Source organism: Vespa mandarinia, chromosome 22, assembly GCF_050613455.1.
Source record: "Vespa mandarinia isolate Hongniang chromosome 22, ASM5061345v1, whole genome shotgun sequence".
Classification (NCBI taxonomy): domain Eukaryota; kingdom Metazoa; phylum Arthropoda; class Insecta; order Hymenoptera; family Vespidae; genus Vespa; species Vespa mandarinia.
In genome coordinates this window covers 1,533,382-1,537,500 of record NC_140831.1, presented here as the reverse complement: position 1 = coordinate 1,537,500, position 4,119 = coordinate 1,533,382, and the positions used below count along the sequence as shown (strand labels likewise).

The 4,119-nt window shown below is 30.3% G+C and overlaps 1 protein-coding gene across 4 annotated transcripts in view; it reads right to left on the bottom strand.

Annotated features, from left to right (window-relative positions):
- The window catches only part of LOC118442731 (matrix metalloproteinase-14-like), a 41,366-nt gene extending 37,516 nt beyond the window's left edge, over positions 1–3,850 (bottom strand). For 2 of the 4 annotated variants that reach the window (XM_035868710.2, XM_035868708.2), the window contains exon 1: positions 2,281–3,850. In XM_035868710.2, coding sequence (XP_035724603.1) covers positions 2,281–2,442 — 162 coding nt within the window. In that variant the 5' untranslated portion in view covers positions 2,443–3,850. The remainder of the gene's footprint in view (positions 1–2,280) is intronic. The other 2 variants (XM_035868707.2, XM_035868711.2) reach the window with 1 other exon arrangement.
- Positions 3,851–4,119: the final 269 nt, after the last annotated feature.

The window sequence follows — 4,119 nt, the reverse complement described above, 5'->3', positions numbered from 1 at the left end:
TCCGGTCCGATCGTTGAGAAAGAAGATGAATGAAATAAACATTATTATTATTATTATTATTATTATTATTGTTGTTGGTGTTGTCATCATTGAAATTTATCGACTACTATTTGAGTGAAAAGATGAATGAAAAATTAACATCATCATCGTCATCATCATCATTATTATTATTATTGCTGTTGTTGTTATTGTTATTATTATTATTATTGAATTATTATCGACTAGTACTTTTCCAGTTTCTAATGCACGTAATATCATTCTAATAGTACTATATATCAAACTCCTATTAAAATTTTTCATTACGAGATGTAACATCTTATCACGTATTACCATAATATTTATAGCGAAACTTATAGACACATACACACACACACACATACACACACACACACACACACACACACACACACATATATATATATATATATGTATATATACATATATGCACACGTTATACGCACACATTTATTTCAAAATTATTTATATTACATGTTGTTGGAAGAACATCGCGTTATGGATAATTGGCACGTTCTAATCAGCCCGTGTTCGTTCGAGTACTACATTAGAACGTCGTTCGTTCTTTCTTGCAAAAAATAATAGTCGGAAGTAATGGAGTAAAAATGAAAAAGAAAAAGAAAAAAAGAAAAAAAAAAAGAAAAGAAAAAAGAAACACACGCGAAAAAAAAATATAAATAAAACAAGAAAAAGAATTAAGAAGGAAAAAAAAAAGGATAAAAGAAATAGAAATGAACAAGTTATTTTCCCGTTTTCATTCGAAGGCCAAGAGATCGAATCATCGACAACGACTTCTTCGTGTGTAGTGAACGTTAGTGAAAAAAAAAAAAGAAAAAAAAAGGAAAAAAAAAAAGAGAAAAGAAAATATCCAAGTGACAAGAAAGGAACAAAAAAGAAAATCGATCTCGTTCGAAAAGAAAAGGCGATAAAAACATTTTGAAAATATGTTTCTTCTCCCAAAAGGATAGAAAGACGATGATGAGAAGAAGAAAGAAAAAGAGGAGTACGATTTTTTTACGATATATATATATATATACTAATATATGTATATATGTAAAAAAAAAAAGAGAATTTAAATTATATTAAAAATGACGAAACTTCAGTGTTTCCCCAATGAGTCAATATAGTTGTTGATGATTTCTAGATAACAAAACGATATGAGGATTACTTAACTATATCTTCTTTCTTACCGAAGTCCAAAAGAATTCCATATTTAGTTAGTGCGAATTTTTATGACGAGATAAAGATAAATAACTCGATAGATAATCTATGTCGTGCTTGTTAAAAGATAAAAAAAAGTCCCTATGTGTTCTACGTAATGTTATCAACGTTAATTTGTCAAACGAATGCGTTTGTTCGAATGCATTCGTTTGACAAATTCTTTTTTTTTTCTTCTTTTTTTTTCTTTTTCTTTTTTTTTTTCACCGATATTAGTCAACTACGCATTTATAAATGTACGTGCATACGTACGTAGAATACGCGAAAAATTTAAAAGAAACTTATATATATATATATATTAATTATAATAATTAAATCATAGCGTTAAAAAAAATATACGTGCGAGTAAAAGATGTACTTGTATCAAGTATATAGTATTTATACTGCAATGATTATAATATACTATATAATAGACGTAGTATAATATATAACAGAATATACTGTACTACATAAAAACAAAAAAAAAAAAAAAAAAAAGTAAAAGGAAGTGGAATATAGTACGTAGTATTAATATAAATTAGTATAAAATATATATATATATATATATATATATATATATTTTAAATTTTTATTATCCTATCGCTTATAGTAAAGAAGAAAGAATTAAAATGATTCAAGGTATTTTAGGTCGAGTTTTAAAAGCGGTCTAGGTCCTCTCTAATGCTTTATCGACTTCGTTGCAGGCCTGGGATATAACTCGGGCAAGCAAAAAGACCCTACCTAACATACTGGCACTCTTAACGATTTTTCATTTCTCGCGTTTATTAGATATACATGAATATACGTTTTATAACAATAGAAATATTATTTATATTAATCGTAAGTAAAATAAATAATCGTTATGTATATATGGATATATTTAAATATATTCAAAATTTATATTAACATATAATATTAATATATACAAAATTCTTAAGAGAAGAAAGAAAGAAAAGATAAGAAAAAGAAAAGGAAATGAGTAAAGTAAATAAATAAATAAATAAAAAAAAAAAAAAAGAAAAAAAAAAGAAAAAAAAAGAAAAAAAAAAGAAAGATTTTTTTACTCACCATAGCAGAAAGATCCGAAATATTATTCGTTGTTGTCGTAGGTGCTGCTTCCGTTTTATCGCATAGGAAGGTCGCAACAATAGCCAATAGGAATAATAAACTTCTTATGGTTCTTCGTGCCATGCTTCCTCCTCCTCCTCCTTTTTCACAATGTAACGCCATCAAAAAATGGGGAAGAAATGAACGACAGAAAGGAAAGAATGAAAGGAAGGAAGGAAGGAAGGAAGGAAGGAAAAAGTAGAAGAAGAAGAAGGCAAAAAAATATATAATAATAATGATAATAATAATAAAAAGAAGAAGAACGTATGTACGTCACACGATGAGCAAACTTTGCATCCGTGAAACTTTAGTTCTTCTCAAAGACAATTCTCTCTCTCTCTCTCTCCCTCTCTCTTTCTCTCTCACTTGGAACTACCCTCTAGCGCACACGAGGTCGATCAATAATACCAGTCTCTCAGATTCGAGAACCGAATGCGTCGAGAAGTGTGACACGCGCGTTCGAAGGTCTTCCTGAATTGCAGGACACTTCTTTTTTTTCTTTCTTTCTTTTTTGTTTCCTTGATTGGTTTCTCTCTCTCTCTATCTTTCTCTATCTCTCTCTCTCTCTCTCTCCACACACACGGCGTATGTGTGTGTGTCTGTATACGCGTGCGTCCTTTAGATCTTCTCTCTTTATTTTTACGTATCACCTTTTTTTTCCTCTCTTTATTCTCTGTTTTATATCTTCTTAAGAAGTGAGAACGAACGAGATGATTCGAAACGTTTTAGGAATGTTCTTCTTTTTCTTCTTTTTCTTCTTCTTCTTCTTCTAAACGGACATACGCATATTATTCATGAGACAGACCAAAAAAGGAAGAAAAGGGAATAAGGAAGAAGATATTAGGAAGACGATGAAAAATCTTTCCTCACGATATTAATTCCAACGATTAACGTAATAATATATATATATATATATTTTTTTTTTTTCTATTCACTTTCTTTCAAACATATATATTCCTTTTTCTTTTTCTTTTTCTTTCTTCGATTCGTCTCCCTTAAAATTTCCTTCTTTCACAACACCAATTCCAATCTTTTCTTTTTTCTTTTTTTTTCACGACTTTTCTCTCAGTATCTCTCTCTCTCTCTCTCTCTCTCTCTATATATATATATATATATCTCTTTCTATATCTCGTTAATCTCTTCTACGAACTTAAGACTCGTTCCGATCGAAATCGAAATAAATAGAATTTCTTTTTTCCCTTTCGATCGTTTCGTCACCGTAAGGGATTATTAACGGAGGATGATAAAAAAAGGACGATAAAGAAAGAATTGGGGTTGGTTTTCCTTTTTTTTTTTTTCTTTTTTCTTTCTTGCTGGAAGATCGGACTTGGATCCTTTTGTATTAATTCTTCTTTCTTTTTTTTTTTTCGGAAGATGTATATTATATTAGGAAAAGGAAATATATATATATATATTTATATATATATATATATATAAAATGAAAAAGAGGAAGAGAGGATTCGTCAAAAGATATAATAACGCGCACGACCGAGAAGTACGCGGAGCTGGGACCGGAGTCGACCGCCACTCTGAATCACAATCAGTCTGGCACTGACTTTTATCGAGACCCCCCACCATACCTCCAGCTCGACACACGAGCGACCAATACACCACTGCCACTGCCATTACCACTACCACTACTACTAAAGCGATCGAAACGATCTAACTTCGAGTGGATGGATCGGATCTATCTCCTTCGTCGATCCGTAGAAAAGAGATCTTTTCTTCGAAAACGAAGATGTCGGCGCTTGCGCTCGATCTCTAATCATTTCTCATTTCAAAGGAATATTTATAATAATA